Source organism: Tiliqua scincoides, chromosome 3 (assembly GCF_035046505.1).
Source record: "Tiliqua scincoides isolate rTilSci1 chromosome 3, rTilSci1.hap2, whole genome shotgun sequence".
Classification (NCBI taxonomy): Eukaryota; Metazoa; Chordata; class Lepidosauria; order Squamata; family Scincidae; genus Tiliqua; species Tiliqua scincoides.
In genome coordinates this window covers 195,268,165-195,292,865 of record NC_089823.1, presented here as the reverse complement: position 1 = coordinate 195,292,865, position 24,701 = coordinate 195,268,165, and the positions used below count along the sequence as shown (strand labels likewise).

General features: G+C 42.3%; 2 protein-coding genes across 3 annotated transcripts in view; one reads left to right on the top strand and one right to left on the bottom strand.

The window, feature by feature from the left end:
- Positions 1 to 6,702: 6,702 nt before the first annotated feature.
- On the bottom strand, positions 6,703 to 7,941 carry SLC35G2 (solute carrier family 35 member G2). Its single transcript, XM_066622292.1, has one exon. It carries the CDS (start codon positions 7,939 to 7,941, stop codon positions 6,703 to 6,705), a length of 1,239 nt encoding a protein of 412 aa, XP_066478389.1.
- A 5,892-nt stretch (positions 7,942 to 13,833) lies between these two features.
- PCCB (propionyl-CoA carboxylase subunit beta) overlaps positions 13,834 to 24,701 on the top strand; it is a 32,552-nt gene continuing 21,684 nt past the window's right edge. Inside the window, exons 1-4 of one of the 2 annotated variants that reach the window (XR_010794094.1) lie at positions 13,834 to 14,089; positions 19,622 to 19,741; positions 20,583 to 20,651; positions 22,697 to 22,753. Coding sequence is in view for 1 of the 2 variants with exons in the window: in XM_066620440.1 (XP_066476537.1) it covers positions 13,886 to 14,089; positions 19,622 to 19,741; positions 20,583 to 20,651; positions 22,697 to 22,753 (450 nt within the window). In the remaining variant the exon portion in view is untranslated. The remainder of the gene's footprint in view (positions 14,090 to 19,621; positions 19,742 to 20,582; positions 20,652 to 22,696; positions 22,754 to 24,701) is intronic. The other variant, XM_066620440.1, reaches the window with a different exon arrangement.

Sequence of the window (24,701 nt, the reverse complement as noted above, 5' to 3'; positions counted from 1 at the left end):
CGGACTCAGTCATATGGGAGTAGTTCAAGTGAAATCAATAGGTCTACTCTAAAGTAAGGGGATAGTAAGACTACAGCAATAATGTTCTTCTTATGACCACTTGATGGCAGGATTTATAGATATTATACTCCTTACAGATCTAAATTTAAAAAAAAATCACAAATATATTACCATAGATTCTTATTTGTCTTTAACCATGCTTTGTTATTGCACATATATGCTGCATAAAGATGAATATGGAGTAATAATATTCTTATGCCTAAAGTTCCACTGAGATTATATAAACTCATCTCCAGTGAAGCACAGGCCATCTATATTTTTCCAATTATTACTAGAATATGTTCAGAGGTTTAGTAATAATATCTTCCTAAAAGACACTTTAATTTCTATTTGAGGAGAAAAGAAATTATGTAGTGGTAGACTGTTCTGGTTCTCGTGCAGATGAACTTTCAGTCACTTATTTTTATTCCACCTTATTTTGCTAAACAGAACAATCCTTTGTGCCAGCTATTTTTTCCCAGAAAAGTGCACTGTGCTGATTAGTTTAAATCAGCTTTTACATTTTCTTTCTGATTAATCAAACGTAAAGAAAATTTCATTACTGGCTGTTGCCCTGGGATACTGGTAAATCCATTTTAGAATTACAGCTTTCTATTTAGAACCTCTGCATTGTAGAATGGTTTCATTAGAAGAATATGATGCAAGCTTGGACCAAATTCCCTCTTTCTCTACTAGCAAGAAATATCAAGGACAGACAGATATTTGATGCATTCAGCTTCCTTACTAACCTGCAAAGCTAATTCCTTCTTTCTGTTGGTCATTGTACTGTCAAACACAAAACAAAATATCAAAACATTGTCACTACGTTACACGTATAAAAGACTAGCAATGACATTTTCAATATAAACTTTATTATCTCTGAAGTCTGCCCTACTATGTTCAGTGAGGCTTCCCCACATATTGTAGGATTACAGACTCTCCTTTTAAAAATTATTTTGCCTTTAACATTGGTGGCAGGGAGAGGAGAACTCAAGCCAAAAGGTAATGGCAGCACTAGATCCATCTCCTAAACATTGGGATCCCTCTTGTTGGAAGAGTTAGGACAGATAAAAGAAAATATGTCTTTACCCAGTGTGTAATTAATCTGTGGAACTCCTTCCCACAGGATGTGGTGATGGCATCTGGCCCAGATGCCTTTAAAGGGGATTGGACAAATTTCATCACAGGTTACAAGCTGTGCTATGTGCAACTTCTGATTTTAGAGGTAGGTGACCTCAGAATGCCAGATGTTAGAGAGGGCATCAGGATGCAGGTCTCCTGCTGTCTTGTGTACTCCCTGAGGCATCTGGTGGGCCGCTGTGAGATACAGGAGGCTGGACTAGATGGGCTTTTGGCCTGATCCATCCGGGCTTTTCTTATGTCCTTATGTTTGCAGTCTGAGATACCTGCCCTCAGCAGCCATTGTCCCCTGCCTCAGGGAAACCAGGTGGAGGGGTAGGAACCCCTCATTGTTTCAGCCTGGCTGAACCTGAATCTCAGGCTGATGTCCTTCCCCTTTCCCCTGGTTATGTAGGAAGGAAAGTAGGGAACTGGAAGAAGGATGATGTGTAGAGTGCTGAACAGGGAGGAAATTAACCAGAGAGTTGAAAGGATAGGTGAACCATGAAGAAGAGCCTGTGGGAAAATTAAGTTGGAACTGATGTCACCTGAGGAGACCCAACTTCTAGGGAAAGAAGAAATAAATGGAGAGCTATGTTGTTAATTGAAACTAGATGACTGCATTCAGGCTCCACTGAGGCACTAATAACTTACCTGATTTATTTCTAAGCAAAGTTATATACAGCACCTAGCACATCTCCTCCTGATCACAGACCCGCTGTTTTTAGGGAGACAGTGCACACTTAATTCATGGTGTCTGAAAACAAACTGCATGTTTCTTGTGCTCAAATCAAATTGCCTGGAATGGTCCTTCAAGGTGAAATTGGACATGTGATTGAAGACAAGTACATACTGCATCTGACTCTGCAGAAAGACTTTTAATCCTGTGGTTACTCCGCAAGGAAAGATTCGCATAGGCAAATTATTATCACTCCAGATGCACTATTTAGAGCACACAGCATTTGGCCACAGCATTTAGAGCAGTCATTTTCAACCTTTTTCATCTCTCTGCACAATGACAGGCACCAAGATTGTCAAGGCACATCATAAGTTTTTTGACAATTGACAAGGCACACTATGCTGTGGGTGGGGGGCTCACATCCCCCAATGGCCCTACTAAAAAATGACCCTCCCCCCAACTCCAGTGGCGCACCTGCAGACTATTTGCGGCACACCAGTGTGCCACAGCACAGTGGTTGAAAATGACTGATTTAGAGGCTTTCAGGGGTTAAACCCTGGCAGCCACAGAAACAGGCAAGAGAGGTAAAAGAAGAGGTGTGAACAGGAGAATTAGTGGGGCTTCCATAATTTGCTGCTATCTTGCCCTGAGAACTGATGCAAAACAGGTACCTGCACCACAGACCTGCAATGGCTCCCATACAGCAGCACAGCAGTCGCGTCTCTGGTTTCCATAGCAACTCAGCCAGCCAATGGGTGATAGCTTTGCCCTCATGCTTCCTTGACCAATGGAGCTTCTGGCTCTCTCTGTGCAGCCAGATGGCTTCTCCCCTCTTGTCCTTGAAACTGCCTGGCAAGTCAGGAGGCGAAGAGGAATTTGCTAGCTGCTGAAGTGCTTTCTCTAGGTGGGGAATGAGGCTTGACACTGTTTCACATGAAATGCTTACAAAGCAAAGCTAGTGGGGAAGAATTAATTAATGTTCCAACATTTCTCTGCATATTTGGTATAGTTTTTAAAAATTGAATACTGTACTTGTTCTATCTACGTGTACAGTGTGCGTGTACATGAGAGATCATATAACGGAAAGGGGGAAGATTTTTGTTTTTAAAACACACTTACTTCCTTTGCACTCATCTTTCTTTCTTTCTTCAAAGAGCATTATTCTAAATTTCACTGACATTTGAGTGCTTGTTTGATTTTAGAAAGGAATTATTATCAAAATGACTGGTGCTTTGAAAAATAAATGGAAGGTGGAAAAAAAGAAGTCATATGACCTAGAACTATTTTCCAGTCAATGCATTTAAGCCATTTATGCCCAACATTGCATATATGCAACAGGGATCAAATGTGTACACCTGTGGACTGGGCAGAAATGGGTTGGGTACATGATAAGGAGCTTTAAATATATTGTACACAAGTTTCCACTTAAGGAATTAGCCTGCATGCTGCAGCCACAGGAAATAAAAGAAGGATACTCATTTATTTCAGTTCAAATTGTTGGATGTTTGTAGCACCCATGCCATCCTTCTGCATAGCATGTGTTGGCAGTAGAAACACCGCTGTACTAAACATTCCAGGCTCTTAATGTTGGAACATAGGTACAATACCACTTACAGGACTCTGGGCTGCAGTGTATTGCCTGAGACCTCTTACATGTCCTTACAGATCCTTTATGGTACCTGTAGGAGGTGTGTCCATTGAGTAACCTCCTTTCTTTCTCTCTTCCTGATAACTGAAACAGCAGTATCCAGGCTGCTGAAGCATTCCCAATGGCAGGTTGTCTCTTCCATATGAAGAGAACAGCTGTAAGGTTATCTGTTCCCTAAGAAGCCTCTGTTCTTTATAGCAGCCTCTGATACATCAGAACATATAAAACTGTAAGTGAAGTACTCTTTTTGAAAACTACCTCTATTCCTGTGTGTTCACTGAAAGCAAATTAGCTGGGTGGTGGAATTTACTATAGGAAAAGGGATCTTTTGCTGATTGTTTTTCTTGTTAGAACCCACCCACTTTTTCAACAATTCATTGTGCCTTTAATCAGCAGGGCATACTTACACTTGACTAAAATCCTATGTGCTCTTACCTGGGTTGGAAGTTCAATTGAATTTTGAAGAACTTACTTCTGGGAAGACATACAGGATTGCACTGATAATCAAACACTGAGTGTGACATCAAGTCTATACGGCACAATCCTATGCATGTTTACTCAGAACTGTGCCCCACTGCAGTCAAGAAGCATACATAGAACTGCAGCCTTAATCATTAAGAATTTAAAGGGCTTGGCTTGTATACATGAAACTATGTATACTCATATGAAACAATCAAACTCTGACTGCATCATAGGAGTTCATCCAATTTCATAGGTTTCATAGCAAAGGATAAAATGAACATCTTATTTATTTAAAATATTTACATCCCGCTTTTCCTTCCATAATATGAGATATCCAAGGGTGCTAACAAGAACTGATTACACAGGCCAACACAAATTTTGCTTCCTGAAACATTACACCAATTCCTGGGTATATTTGGGGAGCTGATTCCAAAAGTAGCTTCCATTTTGCCCTATCACATCTAGTTTTGGAGACATGGCATAGCCTCTTTAGTGAATAGTTCAAGCAGCTTCCTCATGAGGAAGCTGCTTGAACCATTCACTAATGAGGCTATACTATATCTCCAAAGCTAGACATGATAGGGCAAAACGAATGCCATTTTTGGAATCGGCACACTAAATTCATATCAAACCACCAATTAAAGTTTGGGAAAAACTTTTCTGACCCTAAATTTTGTAGGCCAGTGTTATTGGTACAGTTGAGCTCGAGTCCAAGCCTCTTCATGACTACAGAGTTGATTGAACCACTGAGAACAGCCCCATTCCTGCTTTTGCCAAGCAAGGAAGGGGAAAGCCATATATGGCTGCAGAATTCCCTAGGAACACTCCATATTTCAAAAGGTTATATTTTATCCCAGAAACCAGAGGCCGTACAACTAAAATGAATGCCCCTTATCTGCAGAGGTGATACTTGTAAGAAAACTGGATTTATTTCATTAAGCATGAGGCCTTGAATTAAACAAACCTGAAGTTGTTTTAGTTTTCCCAGTACCTTCTATAATGGAGCATGTACATGTAGTTGCAGGTTATATCTGTTCATGTTCCTGGTGCTGCAATCTAAGCACATGTGTGAGGTACAAGGAGGGTTTGGAACACTGGGAGTTACTGCAGATCGTAATGATCAGCATATGCAGAATGAGAAATAGAACAGACAAGGGTCTGGTATCTGAATAATTCATATTAAACACTTGCACCAAAGATGCATTATGGCTATGATTATTATAAGCACATATATGTTAAAATTCTCATTTAGAAAATACTACATACTACAAGCAAGTAGTATACAGTCATCCCACATCTAATGCACTATTGACTTGCACGAATTCAAGTATACACACTCAGCCCCGCCCCCAACATCAGTAAATCATGCAGGTGATTCCACCCACCATTTGACTAGGGCTGTTTATGCCCTTGAGCAAGCTTGAAATGAGAGAATTAAGCTGTTGTTCCCTCAGTCATCTCAGTCCCTGTGTGTTTCATACTGTGATTTTAGTTCTGAAAGGGACAATACATATTGGTTGGATTTAAAGGAGTTTCGACTATACACTATTTTGGTTTTATGCGCTGACTTTTGAATATAACCCTTGTGTAAGATGTGGGCTGGCTGTATATGGTTATCATAAACAATAAACTTCTCCTTCAATGTCCATGTTCACCTACTGCATTTCTTTCTGTAGTAAAAATTATACCATCTGGTCTTCAGCCTAGAGCAGGGGTGCCCAAACTCTGGTCCAGGGGCCACTTGTGGCCTCAGGGGCTCCCAATCAGGCCCTCGGGGAGCCCCCTGTCTCAAATGAGCCTCTGGCCCTCCAGAGACTTGCTGGAGTCCATGCTAGCCTGATGCAACTGCTCTCAGCATGAGGACAACTGTTTGACCTCTCACCTGAGCTGTGGGATAAGGGCTCCCTCCATTACTTGCTGTTTCACATCTGTGATGCAGCAGTGGCAGAGAAGGCTGGCCTTGCTTTGTGCAAGGCCTTTTATAGGACTTGAGCTACTGCAAGACCTTCATTCATTCATATAAGTTCCATCCCAAATAAATTCATGTATGTAAATTTATTCAAATTTTAAATGTAAATTAATTCTTTTGTTCCCTGGACACAGTGTCAGAGAGATGATGTGGCCCTCCTGTCAAAATGTTTGGACACCCCTGGCTAAAGCTAAAGCCCTAAAGCTAGGACTTTGAGTTATCATGTCAAATTCCCCTATACAACACCAATGAGCTCTGGTCAAAAGAAGAACTGCAGGTAGGCACACTTAAGGAGGCCCATAAAGCCTTTAGGCAACTTGGAGCAGGTAAAGTTACAAACTCTACTCTCTACACAAATGTAGCCTGGTTTTTTCTGAGAGAAACTAGGCCTCAAGGTTTCTGCTGTTTCCTTCCATAGATTGCTTTGGACTCTGAAAATAGTTACTCCATGCCAGAAGAACATCAGTATAAAATCCTCTGGATCAATTAGATTAGGAAGTGCCAATTAGATTCCAGGGAGACAGCTCCTGGGATAGAATTGTTTTTATTGAATGTTGGCACTTCCTAGATACCAGCTACGAATAAAATCTAATTTTCACAGCTTTCACATTTTAAAACATTTTTTACACATAGAACAGAAATTTCTGGTGCAACTCCACTGAGCTGTACTAGGGCAGTTGTGTGCCTTATTGAACAAGAAAAGGTAGTATGCTGTCAACAACACTATACAAAAGACATACATAAATGCATATTCATTGTACATGGCAGTAAACAATAATCTGACATTCATTTAATGGAAGAATCCAGGATCTCCTGATAATCTTGTTGTCTAAAGTCCTTCCAAGTTAGTTTATAGCATGCAAGGAAAAAGACACTAATGATGATAATAGCTCCTCCAATCATATCATAGATGCTGGGGAAGATACGTAACACGAGAAGTTGAAGGATCATGGCGATTACAATTTCCAGGTGCTGCACTGTGCTGACCAAGGCTGGGTGGAATTTGCTCAAGGCATAATATACACCCAGAAAAGCCAGTGTGGAACATATACAGATGCCAATAAGATAGCCCCAGCTTTCTCCATTCAGGGGAATGATTGGTTCTTGAAGAAAAAACATGGTGGAGGCTCCCCATAGTGTTCCAGTCCAACCAAAGGTAAACAGTGCTGTCCACATGCTGACATTATCCTTGATTGACCTGTATACTATCATGGAGAGAGCAGTAGTTAACCCTGCCATAACTGTCATGGTGTAGCCAAAGGCTTCCTTCCAAATATTCAGCAGAGAATTTTCTTCATCCACAATGTTGGGGATCATAACAAGGCAAACACCAAAGACACTACTCACTACTGTCATGACATCAATGCAAGCCATTCGCTCATCCACTAGCAAAAAAGCCAAAATGGCACTAAAGACTGTGGTAGTAGCTCTCCACATAGTAGTCCCATTGCTTGGGGGGACTATTGTGAAGGAAGTGTATGCACAGGTAATGGAAATAACATTGCACACTCCATAGAAGAACAGTCGCAATCTGTGGCCCTTTGGCCCAAAAGGATCCTCATGATGGTAGCACACAACTAAGACAGAAAACACTTGTAAGACAGAACGAATAAAGATCAGTTCTAGAGATGGCACTTTGGAACGATCAGAAGCAAGTCTAGTTATCAGGGCTACACAGCCATGGGCCAAGGCAGATGCAAAAAGCACAGCCCAAGTCTTTCTGGACTGAAAAATGCTTCCATCTACAAAACCTTGGCCTTGCTCACCCTTGTTGGCTTCTAGTTTTTGTGTTGTCTGAGATGGGATGTCAATAGTCCCAAAGAAAGACCTTCCTTTCTGTCGTCCATCACTCAGCAGTCTTCTCTTTGGATTATCTTCCAAAAAACTCTCATTGTCTTCAGCAGCATCTTCATATTCCTCTTCTCCAGGTTGTGGATAATGGGAAGTGTATTTCACTGTCACTGTATTGGGATGTATTTTCACTCGTTTTTTCACTGGATACTGTTTCGATGGTGAAATATCCATTTCCTCAGATAACTAGGACTGGTCATAAAGAAAAAATGCAACAGATTCAGCAATAATCATGCTATTTAGTCTGCAATATCTGGACAACATGACTAGAATAATCCTAACTCTAATCCCAGTGAACTATTAATCATTTAGGAAAACTGAGTTGGCTTTGGAAAAAAACCAGAGTCCAAATATAAATGTCAATTAAAACATTAATTATGACAGTAGATTACTATGCTGCATCACAATCATCAATGCATTTGCTGTTTTCAGACATTTAGAAAATTATTTGATGTTTTCTTGTCCTGCAATGCCCACATAATTCCCCACCAGGCTTTAATTATACTTTTGCTGTTCAAGAAATGGCTAATTCTGAAGGACTCGTTTTATTAAAAGTAAAGCATTAATAAATTCCACTTTGAACCAGAATTAAAACAACATGCTGCAATGTCTACATGTCTCAAAACAGATTTCTGGTATCAATGAAGGTGTCTCAACAGACTTGGGCCCTGCAAGTATGTTTAACTGAACTGGGGACATTAAGCAGAGTGCATGAACACTACACAGCTACAGTGGTATCTTGAAAGTACTGTATGTGGGCCACCCTGCAAGTGAGGCACATACATGTTAAAATGCTGTGTATCTGTTCTAATAATATTGGCTTCAAATACCACTGATATGCCCTAGTATTATATTAGGTGTATGTGAGTCTGCTAACACGATTTTGCAATGGTTTTACATTTTTAGGATGCCACATAAGCAAGTGACTTCCCCGTTTCTAGTCTGTCTCCACCTTGTTCCGTGCCATGCAACTGCTTTAGTGATGAGAGCATTTACTAATGTTGAAGTGCTGATCTGATTGGGATCCCTTTGGGATGCTAGTGCAATGTTATTTTTGCTGGCACATAGCTTGGGTCTAAAACTCATAAGAGCAACATGAATATGTTTTCTTACTATATGGAAACAGTGGCATAGCTAGAAGGAACATTGTACCAAAGCTGTCCATTAAAACAGTTAAAATGCCAATTTTAATATTGTCTTGTTATGTAAGTAAGGATTAAGTTCAGTCCTCCAACCTATTCCTGGCGCTTTCTCCCACCTCCCTAACTGCAGTCTTTACATGTACATCATAAAAAAATTATCTTACTATTTATGTATAAGAAATGGTAAGTTATTAAGTTCTAAGGACCTGGGACTGAATATACGAATCTTGACCTGTATGCTTATATCAAATACAGGAAAGAAATGAGGTATCCTCAGAACTAGAGAATGCTAGTAAGAAAGATTCAGTTCCAGAAACAGAGATAAGAAAGAGCTTCTTGAAATCTATACAATAGTATTAGCATTCCTGCTATAATGTTGGATACTGCAATGTTGTTGAACCTTTACTAAGGGGTAATGGAAAAACAATTGCTCTGTAATATTTTCCATTGAAACTCATTCATGGATTGAGTTGATGACTACTGTAATATTCCTGCAAAATATGATACACATTAATTGAAATGAAATGGTACTGCTTACATAGACACTGAATAACACAGCTCAGATGTCCTTTTATCAGAGAGAGAGAGAGAGAGAGAGAGAGAGAGCACAAATGGGGAACATAATTCTTTACCTTTTATTTTAAAGATGTTGAACAAGCGTTCCTTCAAAACAATTTCCCAAGGCTGAAAGATGTTAAAGAAATAAAATCTGCTCCCCAGCATTCAGCAGTGTGTCCATTTCTGCCTTGTAGATTATAAGAAAACAGACAATATTGGGAATAGTTGCCTGTGAATCCAAATGTACTGGAAAGCCAGGAACACAGAGCCAAATGTTGTTAGCTCAGGGTGTGTGCAGGAGAGGGGAAAAAAATGCAGATTCTCTTTTTGCTACCTCTCTTTTGTCTGCACATAGAGGCACTGAAGAGGAGAGAGAGGCTACAGCTAAAGAATCAAATGCAATGAACAGACCAGAAAAAAGTGAGCATGCTCAGTAGATCTCAAGGGCATTTGACAGTACCATCACTATTAACTGTGGAATGGAATAAATATTCTTTTCTTACTCATGATTCTGCCAGTGAAACATACGTTTTAAATGTCATAGTAGCTATTAACCAAAAGAACTTTTATAATGCATTTTTGGTAGCAAATAAAATAATATACTGTACACTAACAACAAAAGATGCATGATTTTCATGACATGCATGATTTAAGCATGAGAGGCTGCTCATCCAGTTGGAAAGTCAGATTCTTAGGGCACAATCCTAACCAGGTCTACTCAGAAGTAAGTCCTATTTTGTTCAATGGGGCTTACTCTCAGGAAAGTGTGGTTAGGATTGTAGCCCCAATCAGCATTATTTGTGGAAGATGTTTAGTACATGCTCAGTGAAGCCCCATAATTATAATTATTGCATTGGATCTAACCATATTTAAAATGCTAATGTATGTAAATGCATTCCATAGAAATCATTTGAAGTGACTCAGAAGAAAACGTATTTAGAATAAGGGGTCTTAACACTAGAATAGGGAAACTAGCCAAAGGTCAGGACATTGAGCATTTCAGTATCAGGGAGCAACAAGGAAGAACAAGATCAACTGTAATATTGAAGATGTAATACAGTATTTGGCTTGTAAACAAGAGTGTCCAAGGAATGATTGGGGGGAGAGGAGAGATAAAAGAAAGATAAGATAAAGAGGAAAATGCATTAGCCTGAAGACATTTACAAGTCAGTAAGAAGGTGATCTAAAAGTGATCAAGGAAGGAAGTGGGAGTTAATGCAAAGAATGATAGAGTGATTCAATTTGATCATAATGATGAGCTATATAAATCACACCAGCAGAAGAGTTGGAGGGGGGAGGAAGAGCACAGATTCTGAGAGTGGAAATAAAAAAACCTAGTTGTAATTACAATAATTATTGCAAGAAATAATAGAGGAGTGAATGTAAGTTTCAGCTACTTCAGAGGAAAGAAAAACAAATGTAATGGACTTTACAATGGTGAACATGACATGATTTAGAGCCACATCCTATCCAACTTTTCAGCACAGATGCAGCTGTGCCAGGGTGCAGCTGCACCTGTGCAGGGGAGCATGCTGCATCCTGCTATAGGTAGGCAGTCATGGGGATCTCCTCAAGGTAGGAGAACTTTTGTTCTCTTACCTTAGGGCTGCATTGTGGTGCTGGAAAGTTGGGTAGGACTGGGCCCTTAGAAACTCAAGGACATGAGAGGAGAAATTGCAAGAATTGAAGGTAATCCTGAGTTCATGGGTTTGAAGGGAAGAAGCATTTGCAGCAGTAAAACTGTCAAGCAGGAAACTGAAGGAGGAGATGAAGAAAAGAGAGAGAGAGAGAGAGAGAGAAACTCTACAGCCCAGATTTAGCAAGGTTTTGTTTTAGGAAGTGAGAGGCCATTCAATGAGAAATAGAACTGGCATCAAAAAACTTAAGACAGGGAGGAGAAAGGTCTGATGGAGTGAAGATCAGCATAGAACTATCCCTCAAAATAATAGTTCTAACAGCACAAACCTTTGTATGCCTACTCAAAAGTAAATCCCACTGTGCTCAGTGAGACTTACTCCCAGGAAAGTGTGTATAGGATTGCAGTCGAAGCTATTAGATGTCTCTTCATGATGCTTTGCTGGCAAGCTGCCAATACATGGGAATGAGGGCAGCTTTTAGCAGTTTTGTGGTTCTGTCAACTTCTATTATCTATGTGTGGGTTTGATCAGTGACTTGGCCTTCACAGAATGTTTCAGAATGAGTTAGATACTTAAAATAATAAATTTGGTTTAAATGCCGTCTTTACTGATTTCTAATCAGTGAGGGTGCACATTGCAATTGTATTTTAGAGTAAAGCATAGGGTAATGAAAGCTAGACTGGCATTGTGTGTACTTTAATAAAGCAGGGAATTCTTATGAGGTTATCAGACCTCCATCCTAGGTAGTACAGCTTGAGCCTCATTATTCGTGTGGGTTCCATTGCATGGATGGCAAATAGTAGCTTCACTGGAGAAGAGGCAGTGATGAAGTCCAATCTACGTCCCTCCTGCTGGTGTAACTATTACACAGTAACAAGGGAGTGGAAGAATCAAGTTCCAGCAGGCACTGGGTATAGTAGTCCTGTTTGAATTCTGTGGCTTGCCAAGATGCACCCATTCAAATTATGTCTTCTGCATGAGGGTGATAGAGACAATAGAGACATTGTCTTCTATTGCCTTGTCATCCTATTTCCAATCCAAATCATAACTGTGCAATGCACACGCTAATCCCTGTAACAACAGTCCAAGTCTACTACGTATGTCTACTCAGAAGAAAGTCCTATTATAGTCAATGGGTTTACTTCCAGGAAAGTGTGCACAGGATTGTAGCCACATTCTCCTAACTAGGAAAAGTAGTGCATTATGTCTGGAACAAAACATATGGCATCGTCCCATCAGCCGGCAAACAGCACAAACCTAAAGGGAGATGTCTCTGAAGGACTGTACACATGAAACAATAACTTTTCCTACATATATTGTATTAAATTCCAGAGAATTGCAGTTGTTATTAAAAATAACACCACACCTTAGAGCTAAGATGGTAAGATCCTTGATGTAAGGGCCTCGCATTCTAAGAACAGACACAACAGAGGGACATGCAGGACAGGCAGCTATATCACTGTGTCAAAACACTGATTTTCTGGAAAAGTAGCTCTCTGCATCTGGAGACAGTGGAAAAACACTGCCCCTAAAAAGAATCCAAGCCACACTCTGAAAACCTTTCCATGGACCTTAAGACTTTTGGGTGCAATCCGAATCCATTTTCCAGCACTAACATAAGGACAATGCAGCTCCAAGGTATGGGAACAAACATTCCCTTACTTTGAGGAGACCTCTGTGAGTGCCACCCAACTACAGGGTGCTGCACATGTCCTGTTGACACAGCTATGCCAGTGCTGGAAAGTGGGTTAGGATTTGGGTCATTTATTCCAAGAGGCTTTTAACTGCTGAAATGTTGGACTGGCACTTTTTAAAAGCCATTTCAGCCCAAAGTTGCATATATGCAACATGGTCCAAATATATGCACCTGTGGGCTGGCCAAAAATTGAATGGTGATTGGTGATCCATTGGGGTTTGATTCAGTGGGGATAACTGATCCATTGGTGGATCAATTGAAAAAAATTGAGCCCCATTGAACAAAATAGGACTTACTTCTGAGTAGACTTGGTTAGGACTGTGCCCTTACAGCTCAATTCTATCCAACTTACCACCACTGGTGCAACCGCTATGCAGCCCAGAGATAAGGGAACAAATGTTCCCATACCTTGAGGAGGCCTCTGTGACTGCCTTCCCACCATAGGATGCAGTGCATGCCCCATAGGTATGGTTGCACTAGCACTGGAAAATTAATCTTTTATTGTATTGTGTTTCCCTTTTATGTTGTAAGCTGCCTTGGGTACCCCGTTGGGTGGTAGAAAGGCAGGGTAAAATTCATTTAATATTAATAATAATAGGTCAGTCCAGGTCATTGCTCCTATGCAAGCTGTTCACTCAGAAGGTGCAGTGTTCAATGCAGCTGACTTAGAGCACCATCCTAGGCATGTGTACTCAGAAGTCCCATTATAGTCAATGGGGCTTACTCTCAGGAAAGTATGGATGGGATTGCTGCCTGACAGCCCAAACCTATCCACACTTTCCTGGGAGTAAGCCCCATTGACTACAATAGGACTTACTTCTGAATAGACATGCATAGGATTGGGCTGTGAGGCTACAATCCTAGCCACACTTTCCTGAGAGTAAGTCCCATTGACTATAACGGGACTTACTTCTGAGTAGACATGCATAGGGCTGCTGTGCTCTACTCCCTGAAGCCACCACAAACAGGAGGGTGCCCCTCGTGAGCAGGGCAGGGCTGGGCTGGGCGGGGCGGAAGGCGGGGAGCGCTCGAGGCTCACTGCCGTTGGGCCTGCGCAGGCTCCTTCTCAGCCCAGCCAGCCGGCCATGGCCGCTTTACGACTCTTGCCCTTTCGGCTGCTCAGGGGCCCTGCGAGGGCGTCGCGGGCGCGGCGGTTCAGCAGCAGCAGCAGCAGCAGCAGCAGCAGCTCCCCTCAGCGCGCGCTCACCGTCTCCGAGCGCATCGAGGAGAAGCGTCGGGCTGCGCTGCTCGGGGGTGGCCAGGCCCGCATCGATGCGCAGCACCGGCGGGTGAGCGAGAGCGCGCGCGGGCCTTTTGCCCTCAGCTGGCGGGGAGCTCCAGTGCGCGGCCCGAGGCTGCCCTTGGCCCACCGCCAGCAGTTCTCCCGGGGCTCCGCTTGGCGCAGGAGGCAGGCCCCGAGGAGCCTCGGCGGTTCTTCCCCCTGGAGGGGTGGGGGGACTGAGTTGAAAGGTGCCCAGACCTCCTCGTCTTCTCCTGGGGGTTGGGGTCTGAAGACATCACCATTGAATCACCCCCCGTGCTGGTACAGTTAGTTTAGCCCCTATTTGTCTTGCTCCAGAGGCAAAGAAGCAGGTGAGGCAGAGCCTCACCAGAGTCCTTTGAAAAGCACTGCCACCGTGTGAGGCACCCAAGCACCCGCAAGCCATGCACTCTGTATAGGTGGGGAGGCAGGTGAGGGCAGCACAACCCACATGCTCTGCACCCCTTCCCTCCTTGCTCTGCATGTGGGTGCTTGAGTGCCTTACACAGTGCAGGTGTTTTTTGAAGGACCCCAGTGCGGAGTCCTTACCTACCTCCCCACCCATTAATGAGTTTTTCTATAGACACCCTTCCTTACTTACCTTTTATTGTACTGTAACGGCCAATAACTTGGGTAACGGGGGGGACGGGACATGAAACTCAGTGGAGCATCCAGGTAATCTGAGTGCCAGATGTTAGGAACAAAGAAAGGATGTGGCTGTTATCATCTGTGTTCATGGAGAGCCAAAGGTTTCTAACTGACTGCTGTTAAAGACAGAAAGTTGGGTTGAATGGACATTGGTGTGATTTAGCAAGGCAGTTTTTATACTAACTCTGCCCTGCCCTGCATTTTAGCAATCACTTTTCAGATTTAATCTTGTGCGATGCATCCACAGGGCCAAAAATTAAACAACTGAGAAAAGTTCTTAATTCAGAGTTACAAATGTGCCCTTTAGTGTAGCATAGAATTAGCAGCCCCTTTTGTTTGACAAATAGAGTTGCTGTTAGCAGAGGGCAATAAATGTGGGAATTGGATCTGAGGCCTTCTCTAAGCGATGGAGGCAGCAATCTTATGCACATTTTCCTGGAAGTAAACCTCATTGAGCAAAGTGGGACTGATTTCTGAGTAAATTTATATAGGATTGTCCAGTAAACTCAGATTTGGATATTTTAAAAGTGAAATATTTCTGCAGAGGGCATTACCAGATTACATCAGAGCTAATGCTGACTAAAAATGAAAATTTGACTGACTTTGTACACAGACAGTTGCTAACTGAAGAGGGCAATACAGTTTTCTCTGACTTAAAAAAAAGTTTTTATAAAAGTACAACTGATTTAAAATTAAATTACTTGCATGTGATTTTGTTTGTGTCTTCCTTGCTTCCTTTATTACAACTTATTGCAGCTGTCTTTGAACATGGTTCATGAGACCAGCTAATCTACTTGTAATACTGTATATTTTTCAGTAGTTAAAGGGAAACTATTCAACTATTTTAATGTGTTCTTTTATAGGACTTTAAGGTTATGACTGTTTAGTTATGACTTGTATAGTTTTATTCAAAGAGTTAAATCACACTATGTATATGTGTGTTTGGAGAGAGAGAGAGAGATGTGTACTTGTATACATGCAGTAATAGTGAGGGAATTAAAGAGTTTGGAGTATCATTAAAGTTTCTGACAGTGCAGTCATGTCTACTCAGAAGTAAGCTCCATTGCGTTCAATGGGTGTTAATCCCAAGTATGTGTGTATAGGATTGTGGTTCCTCCTAATATAGATGTCTTTCTTATGAAGAATTTCTGCCGAGAATAAACTTTTTAGGAAATAGCTTAGAACAGATTTATCTCATTGAACAAGAGCTTCTGCATGGCAGGAATTATATATAAAAGCCACATTCTGGTAATAAATTTATTAAAGACTGATTTTTTGATTTTTTTTGTAATGGGCCAAATGGCTAGCTTTGCTTTTTGTACATCAGTGGTTTTATTTTATACTAAGTTCAAGTCAAGGCAAGGATTGTGAAGTAATCTTAACACGTCCTGTTACACATTTACCTCTTGGGTATTTTTGGCTGCAGGCCTTTTCTGCTTATTCAGTTATATGCAGGGAAAGTATGTTTCATTTCACTTGCTGTAGCTGACGTAGATTAGCACAGATTATAATGTGTCTGTAACTTTGAATAGTCTAATTGCAGCAAGAAAGTTAATGTGTGTGAATGTAATTTTTGTCCTGTCAGTTGATTCTTTCTTCTTATTTACTCCTTTGCTAATATAATTTTAAAACATTCATTTTACAATTGAGAGATTTGAGATTGAGATTTCTACTTCTCCTGCCTCTACTGGGCTTCTTTATGGATCATTTACTTCCCTCTTTCACATCTGTTATTTTTAAGAAAATATATTTCTTTTCAACAAAAAAGTTCACAAAGCAGTTTAAGAGAAAATCAAATAACTAAGAGCCTAATCCTGTGGGCGGCGGCACGGAGTCGTGCCACCAACCACAGCCATAAATGTGCCGTAAGGCACGTTTGCGGGGCTCACCGCCAGGCTCCCGCCAGTGCTAATCCAGCACCGGCTGGTGCTGGGCTAGTGCAGGGCGGTCACCCAGGTTCCACGGCTCAGCGGTCTCCTGGACCGCAGAGTTGCAGAATGGGAGGCAGGGGCGGGGTCAGAGAGGAGGCATTCTGGGGAGGGGGAAGTTTGGCGGGGGGCGGAGAGAGGGTGGAGGAAGGCGTGTCAGGGGGCAGGCTTGAGGCGTGTCAGGGGGATGGAGGGAGGAAGATCCGTGAAGCTCCGTTCCGCAGGATCCAAAGCGCTCGTGCAGGGCTGCACGCCCTACACGAGTGCTTTTTCCTTACCGCTGACCAAAGGTCGGCAATAAAGTGAGTAGCCCCATTGTGGGGCTGCTTACCTTACTTGGGGGAGGGGGATGAATGTCCCCTTCTCCCAAGGTGCCTCCCATGGTAGTGTGGGAGGCGCAGGGTTTGGCAGCAGCGCTTCTCGGTGCTGCCAAGCCTGGGAGCTCCAGGCAGCTCAGGATTGGGCTGTAAATGGTTTCCTGTCTTCCCAATGTTAAAAAAAAAAGCAAAACATTCAACTCTACCATAGATACTCACCTACAGGGCAAGAAATTTTTGCCAAGAAATCCAGTTTTGGTAAGCACCTTGCCTTATCTCCAGGGTCACTCAGGGGACAGAGCTTTTCAGCTCCAGAGAAGTTGCTTTTCAAGTGGCAGGGCAATGCAGAGATAATTAGAGGGCCCTTTATCTCCAAAGCAACAACTGGAAAGTTGTAGCCAAAGTTACCCTATTCACTGCTCTTGAGATTTCTGTTGAATTCCATTGAATTGAAGCGAGCCTCCTTGTAGCAGCGCAGTGCTACTTGGGAAGCACCCAGGGTTTAGAACCTTGGTGCCTGAGGGAGAGTGCTAAAAGCAGAAGCACTCTGAGGGTTTGAAAGTTAGAACTCGAGCAGCAAGGAGTCAGAGCAATGAATGAGACACAGCAGACATTCATTCAGAGTGTTGATGCAGGGAGAGCTGAGCCGGAAGTAGGACGGTATGAGATTGAGAGAGAAGTCCGTCCTCCCGGCTAGCTTCCTCAGACATTTATTCATTCTCAAAACACATGATGCAAAGCTATACAATAGGGAAAATTACTGAAGGTTGCTGAAATCTACACTGCTAAGAAACCTGCTGGCTCTGGCTTGACTGCAATACACATTCCTAAAATATGTGCTTCTTCATAACATCCTTTGTTTACAGGCTCTGGGCGAAGACTCAGCAACTGGCCCACTCTGGTGTGCCTGAGTGGGGGGGAACCAGCAGGTTTGCCTGCCGGTTGCAATGTTACCAAGGCTAAGCCCGGCGCCTGTGTAGATAACCACTACACCTCCTTCCCTTTAGAAGACTCTGCTGAAGCCTAGTTCCATTTTGCAATTGCTTGTGTTTTGCAGAGGTCTGTTTTTTTTAAAAAAACCGGGATGTAATCCTCATTTCCATTTGAAGCAGAAGTCCCAGGCTATAATTCAGTGCACCATCACTTAAGAATAACACCCATGGAAAGCAATGGGTCTACTTCTGAGTAAATAGGGTTGCAGCTATGTGCAGCTGCACTTACAGTAATTTCTTGTTGCTTGTCTCTCTACTGTGAATTGAATTGTACACTCCTAGTTATGTATTCTGTATGTTATATGTAGAGCCTCTGGCACCTGGCGCCTTAAAGAAGGATTTGATTAATGGTTTCTTTTGCAGTGGTTCCCAACCTTTTTCACTTGCATACCCTTTGGCAGCCTATTCCCATAAATTGTACCCCTCGTATTAGCTAAATGTTTGTAATTAATATTAATAATATAAGCCCTCGCCTCCTCCCTATGAAAACCTATGCTTCGTGTATTCATCACAGTATTTTCTCTTTGTATCTGTTTGAAGAACTGAAGACTATGCCTTTGCACTGTTTTACACCAGAAGTGTCCTGAGAAATTCTTGGTGATAGATCACTTTCCATATTATGTTTCAGCTTTTTTACCATACTGGATTTCAATCACTGATTCATACATGAATTGATGACCAAAATTAGCTATTGGTGGGGTTTTCACAGCCAACTAGCAACCTCCCTTCCTGCCTTGCTGGCCCTGCAAGGCATACTGGAGCAGTACTTGCCTTTCCTGCTATTATTCAACTCTTTTTCAAGCACTCCTAAAGGTCCTGTTGAGCGCCCCTGAGAGTATATGTACCCCAGACTGGGAACCACTGTTCTGCTGGTATTTTGTTTACAGTGCATTTGCTCTGATAGTGTTTACAAAAAGGTTGTGAAGACCAGAATTTAAAATGTTAAAGTTTATTTTTAATAAATTAGAGCAGTGATTTTCATCCCTTTTAACCTCATTGTACACTGGCAAGGCAATAAAATGGTCAAGGCACACCATCAGTTTTTTTTTACAATTGACAAGACACACTGCTGTCAATGGGGAGCTCACATCCTGCAGTGGCCCTACTAATGAATGACCCTCTCCCAAATTCTTGCCGCACACCTGGGGACCATTGAGACCATTCTTGCCTCGGCACAGTGGTTGAAAATGGCTGAATTAGAGACTACAGTTCTTAGGTAACAATTATTGGTAGGTTATTTTTCAGGATCTGGCCTCAGGTAAAATCAGACAAAATTATAGTCAGACACCCCGCTAAGTTTAACCCCTGACTTAGCCAAGGGTCATAGAAAATTCCATGATTTTGGCTCAAGAACCTGCCCTTGACTTATTTGTGAGGTCGACTTATAAAGCGAGTATCTGTGATGACGTGTTTGAAACGAAACAAAACCTTTTAAAGTACTGTAAATCTATATGTAATCATTACAGAAGAAGCAATTTTTACAATTAAAGGATAGGCTTCTGAAGCTATTTATAGTAAGGGATGGAATTGCAGTATTAAGAGAAATGCTTGGCAGGGTGTAAATTTACAGGCATGAATGAAATCTTAAATTGATAGCTTTCTCTCTGTATGTTCGAGGATACTTAGTCCCAGCTTTACTGACCTTACCCTGTTAATATTATTTCCTGCTCCTCAGGGAAAACTGACTGCAAGGGAGCGCATTCTTCTCTTACTGGATCCTGACAGTTTTGTTGAATATGACATGTTTGTAGAACACAGATGTTCAGATTTTGGGATGGAGGCTGAAAAAAACAAGGTACCTATTTAAAATCTTTATTTTGATTGTAGTGGGAGAGCCGTCATATTCGATGTGACCCATTCTGATCTGCCACATGAAATAGTGGCTGATGTGCCATCCCTACCTCCAAATTCCACTTCTGTGTGCCAGCATCACCAGTTTCAGGCAGCATGCATGCACAAAATGTGTCCCCTCATGTAATGAATGACCTAATTTTTCCCTCATTTTTGTCTATTTTTCTTTATTTTTGGACACTTTGAACTCTCCAGAAGCTCCTATACAGCTTCAGCAGTCTGTGAATTGCTGGAGCATCCTACCTTTGGCCTTATGTGTGTGTTTAGCCAGGTCTGCTGAGAAATATGTTGGTGTTTTGAACGGGAACCTACTTACTCTCTAGTAAATGCAGGGAACGAGTTTCCTGGAACTGTGCAAGTAGCTAGTGTTAGGGACTGTACTCCTAGCTAAGCACATCAATGAATTCATTTCTTGTTACTGTTTGGTTTTTTTCCAAGCCAGGCTGTAAATTGTACCACTTTACTACAAGAGTTTGGTGTGTTTTACTCTTGATTAACTTCTCAACTAATCTGGAATCTCACTTACTGGAAGCGCCTAGTAAGTCATTCCAACCAGCACTGTTGCTGGGCCTGCACCCCTCCTTTCTGGAATGGCTCCAGTTTGGAGCCAAACAGTCCCAGAGTTGGGCAGAAGGGCCTATCTCATGACCCCACCATGCATGGGCTCACAACCCACACTTTGGGAAATGCTGGGCTAGCAATATTGACTGTGATTATTTATAAGAACTGGATTTCATTTTTAATAATGTTGTTCTGAACCATATGTTCTTTGTTCTTTTTTGCAGTACCCTGGGGATAGTGTGGTAACTGGCCAAGGCAGAATTAATGGGAGACTGGCTTATGTCTTTAGTCAGGTATTGCTTTTCAATTGAGACATTTTCCTCTGAAACTCCATAAACACTTTCCTCCTACTTTTAAATTTGTGCTTAATGTATAGTGTATTTATTATGTATTTTGCTTATGAGTTAATAGAACTTTAATTTTACAATCAATAGCATGGAAGTGCATAAACAAAGTGTTAAACAAGGCAAAGGCAGTCAGTAAAATAGGCAGTAAAACAAGATAACACAATGGCAAGTCGATTAAAAAAAACTCCAGTCAGCTACAAGATTAAAACGAGTGAAGACATTCAAACCCATGACAAAATAAGGTAGGGATGGAGTCTTTTTCAGAGTCCAGAAACCTTTTGGAATCTTTTTCAGAATTTTTAATACTTGCATTATACTTGCATGTCTTTGGCCATTTGCATGTACTTGCATGTCTTTGGCCATTTCCTGACAGTTTAGATACATTCTTAAAATTCAAGAAGTGATTCAACAAGTAATCCTTGGTTTCTCTGTGGAAGAGCCATTTTTTTCAGTTGTATATAAATGGTAAATTATTTTGGAAAAGATCTGATGAAAGTGTAGCAAATCACGTGGCAGTGATTGGATCCCTCCCCCCAGCACGCCTCCCCCTACCCTCTCCCCGCCTCCCTGTCACACCTTCTCCCCACCCTCTCCCTGCCCTCCATCCATCTCCCCCCTCCCCGGAACGCCTCCTTGCCGCCTCCCCCCATGCCCTTGCTTTCCTCTCTGCTGCTTGGCGGTCCGTATGACCGCTCAATGCCTGCCCGGTGCTAGCCCAGCGCTGGCCAGCGTTAGGGATCGCAAACATATCTTATGGCACGTTTGCGACAGTGCGCGCTGACAGTAAGCTGGCATGCAGAGCTCAGGATTGGGCTCTTAGTTAGCACTTTTCATAAATGTCATACAGGTTATTGCATTTGCTGTTTCTGTGGCTGAGGACAAGACGAAGAATCTGCTAGATTCTTTGCGGATGGTTTAGTTCATTTCTTGGTTTAGGTCAGTGTTTTTCCTAGCATCGACAGTACTATTTCTGCTATCTTTTGTAACATGTTGTATGAAGGAATAGTGTAATCTGTATAATCATCTATAGCAGAGGTTAGTCTTTGTGGGGGAGGGGCTAGGGCAGTGATTTGATCCCCAGGATCATGTCTGTATGGGGGGATGAGAGGGGGTGCTTTTGACTTACGTTATGTAGCCAGGGCTGCAGGAGGTGTGGGGAGTCCTGCGCAGCTCTGCGCAGCGCTTTCCAATGCTTGGAACATTCAGAAACAGCAGGAGCAAAGCACCTCCTGCAAAACGGAAGTGCTTTGCTCCCGCTTTTTCTGAATGTTCCCAGCCTCGGGGAGCGCTGCAGGGGGCTGCTCAGGGCTTGCATCTCCTGCAGCCTGCTGCAGCCCTGCTTACATTACAAAGTCAAAAGCAGCCCCCCTCGCCCCCCCATACAGACATGATCCTGTGGATCGCTTTCCTGCCTCTCCCTTTCCCCCACCCCTCAAAGGAATGGGGAAATCTTTACACGAACTGGTGGGTTGCAACCAGTTTGAGAACCACTGATCTATAGGGATTTTGCATACAACTTTAGGGTATAATAAATCCCTATGCAGTAGAGATTAGCACAGGTTTCAGTATAACCCTCTGGCCTCTTTTCCTCCTAGCTTGTGTTCATGTATCTTGAACTGTTAGGTGAGTGCTCCTTGGACAAAGGAAAGACTGACTGGGGATATAGGAGATTGACACAGGCATCCACTGCATTATCTGGAGGTAGTGTCCTGGTTTGCTGCATGCGTACCTGACTGTGTACTATGTGTACAAAGAAGAAAAAGAGTTCTGTTGAGCCCCATGCCAGGTTTTTCCATGTGTGGGTGTCTGTGCCTCTGTAGGGATGGAGTGTTCCTCTGGTCTTCTTTTCAAGTGTTCTAAAATCTTGAAAAATAAAAGATTTACTCTAGACAAGCTGGTGTTGAAGGGCAAGGAAGAATCTGAACTCTGCACCAATCTTTGGTGTATTGCAATATTTTTATATTTCATCTTAAAACATGGCTTTCTTTTAGGACTTCACTGTGTTTGGAGGCAGTCTGTCTGGAGCTCATGCTCAAAAGATCTGCAAGGTATGCATTGTAGAAGATGGTAACAGCATATGCTATGCAGGCAAGCGGAAGCAAAATAAACACCAAATGTTTGTTGTACATCTTGAAAGTACCTTTGTAGTTTTAAAGTACTTGGTTCGCATAAATCCCTTCAGATGAAGATTCTTCCTATCCATCTCTTATTCAGTCCTTGGGATACTTTTTTGGTATTTTAAAAGCAATGTTAACAACCCCAAATCTCAGTTATCTGCAGCTCGGTTCTGTGGGGCCCCCGTGCATGCCCCCATATCCGCAGGGGTTCTGTTCTGGAACCCCTTCCACGATTAAGTAAAACTGTGGATATGGGTGAACACTTCACCCCTGCCCTCTGGAGCCGTGTGTCCTCTGAGCCCAGCAGAGGTTGTGGACATCCATCCACAGCCTCTGCTGGGCTCAAACTGAAGCCCTTGGAAGGCTTCCCTGGGCCTCCTAATGCCTTATAAGGCAGTGTTTCTCAAACTGTGGGTCAGGACCCACTATGTGGGTTGTGAGCGAATTTCAGGTGGGTCCCATTCATTTCATTACTTTATTTTTAATATATTAGACTTGATGCTATCATGGTATATGACTGCATTTGGGGAAATTATAGACCTGTACTTTTAACAAGCTACTATGTATATTCTTTTAACAATGATAGTGAATGGAACTTACTCCTGGGTAAGTGTGGGTAGGATTGCAGCCTAGGATGGTTCAAAATTTTCCTGCTTGATGATGTCACTTCTGGTCATGACATCACTTCCAATGGGTCCTGACAGATTCTCATTCTAAATGTGGGTCCCAGTGCTAAATGTATGAGAACCACTGTTATAAGGCATTAAAAACATCACTTCTGGTTTCAAGGAGAAACTGGAAGTTGCACTCTTTAACAGAAAGACTCAGTCTGAGCCCAGCGAAGGCTGCAGATGGACGTCTGAGACCTCTACTGGGCTCAGAGGACCCTCAGGAGGTGAGGCGTTTGCCTGTATCCAAGGTTTCACTTAACCACGGGGAGGAGGGTTCCAGAACAGAACCCCCTGCGGATATGGGGCATGCCTGTACCTTTGATATGATGGGATAAGTTTCTGCAAAACTGAGTGCTGTATGAAACAGTGCTATAGGGGACATCATTAGGACAAGGCAGGAAAACTGGTGCTGATATGCTAGCCAGAATATGCTGTTCCCTTTGGCTGCGGTGGCTGTCAATCACACCCAGGAGAAAGCACTGTAACAAAACAGTGCTAAAAAGAAGCAGTGTTTTGGGAGGTATTATTGTATTCTAGTTTCCTCATGTCCCCAGATTTAAGCCCTTTGCTTGTATAGCCCCACTGCTACTAATTCCCTTTCCTTAAATCTGATAGTCTTCCTGTTAGATAACTGTTAGATAAATGATAACTGTAATATTTGTGGTTGCAGAAATTAAGATATTGATAGCAAACTGGACACTTAATGCATCCATCAACATATTTGAAGCCAGAATGGTCTCAGATAAGTAGTAGGATAGATAAGTTCCTAGATTAGTAAAAAAATATTTTAAGAAAGTGTCCATATTTGAATATAAGTTAATTGATAAACTTTTCCACTTCTCTTAATAGCTCTTTTTGGAAGATAGTTGTTAAAATATGTGCTTTATTTCTGATAACTAATGGTTAGCTATTTATATTAATGTGCTTCATTTCTCATATAGCTCATTAGTGCCCAGTAACAGAGACATTATTAGGGTTAGTTAGCTTGTGAGATAAACATTAGTGAGCAGAATTAATTGCAACATGAAATAATAATGATGCCTCCAGATGAGCCTGGGTAGTGAGTTAACATAAGAACAGCCCCACTGGATCAGGCCATAGGCCCATCTAGTCCAGCTTCCTGTATCTCACAGCTGCCCACCAAGTGCTCCAGGAAGCACACCACATAACAAGAGACCTGCATCCTGGTGCCCTCGCTTGCATCTGGC